A 1,893-nucleotide genomic window follows, 5' to 3' on the forward strand; every position below is an offset into this window, starting at 1 on the left:
GGGAAGTCAGGGTAGCAACTATTTATCAAATTTTTAAATATTGGACAATTTTAAAAAGTTGGTCATTGCCGCAACACATGTGTGTCCCTGTGTTACTCTTAGCCTGCTGGTTATCAGCTTTATGACACAGCATGACCAAGGGCTGGCCTGCCCACATCTAGCCCCTGAGGGCCAGAGCCAGGGGCCTGACCTGGCTGTGGGAGCCCCTGCCAGGGGAGGCATCCCGCTGCCGCTGCCGGGGTAGGGCCTGGGCCATCTTGTTGACCACAAGCTCTACGATGAGCTGCTTGTCTTCATCCTGGTGGTCACCGATGAGCGGCATGGAGGAGCCCACCACCTGGAGGAGGAGAGGGATCCGGTGAGGAGAGAAGCAGGAAGTGCATGGGAGGGCAAGGATGACAAAGTGCTTGAAAAGCTGGAAAGAGGCATGGCTGGCAGCTGGCCAGGAAACAAACTTTGGTTTGAGAGGCACTGATTATGCAGTGTGGGAAGGCTTGTCTTTTACGAGATACCTTACAGCTTAGGATATACAAACAGGGATGAGCAAATGAGGGCTTACCTACCGGCCAAATCTGGCCCAGCACCTGTTTCTGTACAGTCTGCCCCCCGCCCCCCCGCCTCCTGAACTAAGGGTGGGTTTTATATTTTTTAATGGTTGAGAAAAAAACCAAAAGATTTCATGTCCTGAGAAAACTATATGAAAGTTAAATTTCAGTGTCCATAAACCAAGTTTCATGGTAACACAACCCCCTTTACTTTCTTGCCATATTGTCTGTGGCTGCTCTTGTAGAATTGAGGAGCTGCAACAGACATTATATGGCCCACAAAGCCAAAAATACACACTGTCTGGCCTCGGTAGAAAAAGTTTGCCAATCCCTGCTTTATAGTTTGCTAGGTGCTTTGTCCTTTACAAAGAACTTTGGGGTTTATGTGCTACTTTACAGTATACAAAGCTCCTTGCCCTTGACAAAGGACTGTTGCATATATGGTGTGTTTAGGCTTTAGAAAGTACTTTGCAAAGGGCACCACTGTTAACAAGATGCTTACCATTTATAAAGTGCTACCATTTACTGTGCACTCTGAATTTTCAAGGTATTTTAGTTTACGAATTGCTTTCCTGTTTGCTGGGGACACTGCTGCTTACAAAGAGCTTTAGAATTTTAAAAGCACTTTGCTATTCATGAAGCAGTACCTTCTTAAGGTACTTTACAGTTCACAGAATGCTTTAGTATCAGCCACCACTCTCTGAAGTTCTTTATAGCTTACAAAGTTCTTTGCTGTCAGCCAAGTGCAAGTTCACAGAATACTTTAAAGATTACTAAGTGCTTGGTCATTCACCATGGTGTCTCAGTTCACAGAGGACATTATAATTGAACAAATATTTTGCTATTCACTAAAGATGTCCAAGTTTCACAGAGCAGTTTAGAATTTACTAAGAATTTTGCCACTTGCCAGGGAAATCCCAGTTCACAAGGCACTTTACAGTTTTACATACTGCCATTCATTCAGGGCTTTCTGGGCCCTGGCATGCTTCACAGAGTGCTGCTGCCCTGCACCTGCTAGTGTGTCTGTGCCCCCACCAAATTCTGGAGTGCTCCACCTCAATGATGTGATCTCGTCCATCCTTGCCATGCAGCGCTTCCACTGCACAGATGTCCAGTCCCCCAAAAATCTCTGAGCACGTGTCCACCCACAGCTTGTACCTGCCAAAATGCAAGGCAAGGAAGCCTGTCAGTACCTGGTCTGGGCAGCCACACTTCCACTCTTCCCCCCATCAGCCCCCACTAAGGTCAGGCCACCCACCTGTCAGACATAGCAATCTGCTCAAGCATTGCAGAGCCAGTGTTGGTCTTCCAGTTTCCTGACACTGATGTCCTCCTGGAGAACAAAAGG

The 1,893-nt window shown here is 47.0% G+C and overlaps 1 protein-coding gene across 1 annotated transcript; it reads right to left on the reverse strand.

Moving 5' to 3' along the window:
* Positions 1–6: 6 nt before the first annotated feature.
* Positions 7–1,878, reverse strand: LOC105003194 (synapsin-1-like; the record flags this gene model as incomplete). The annotated part of the gene is made up of 3 exons (XM_010860227.1): positions 7–337; positions 1,601–1,703; positions 1,804–1,878. Coding segments are annotated over 3 exons (358 nt in total), but the record flags the coding sequence as incomplete, so codon positions are not given.
* Positions 1,879–1,893: the final 15 nt, after the last annotated feature.

The sequence above is a fragment of the Bison bison genome, unplaced genomic scaffold, assembly GCF_000754665.1.
Source record: "Bison bison bison isolate TAMUID 2011002044 unplaced genomic scaffold, Bison_UMD1.0 scf7180017857102, whole genome shotgun sequence".
NCBI classification, from domain to species: Eukaryota; Metazoa; Chordata; class Mammalia; order Artiodactyla; family Bovidae; genus Bison; species Bison bison.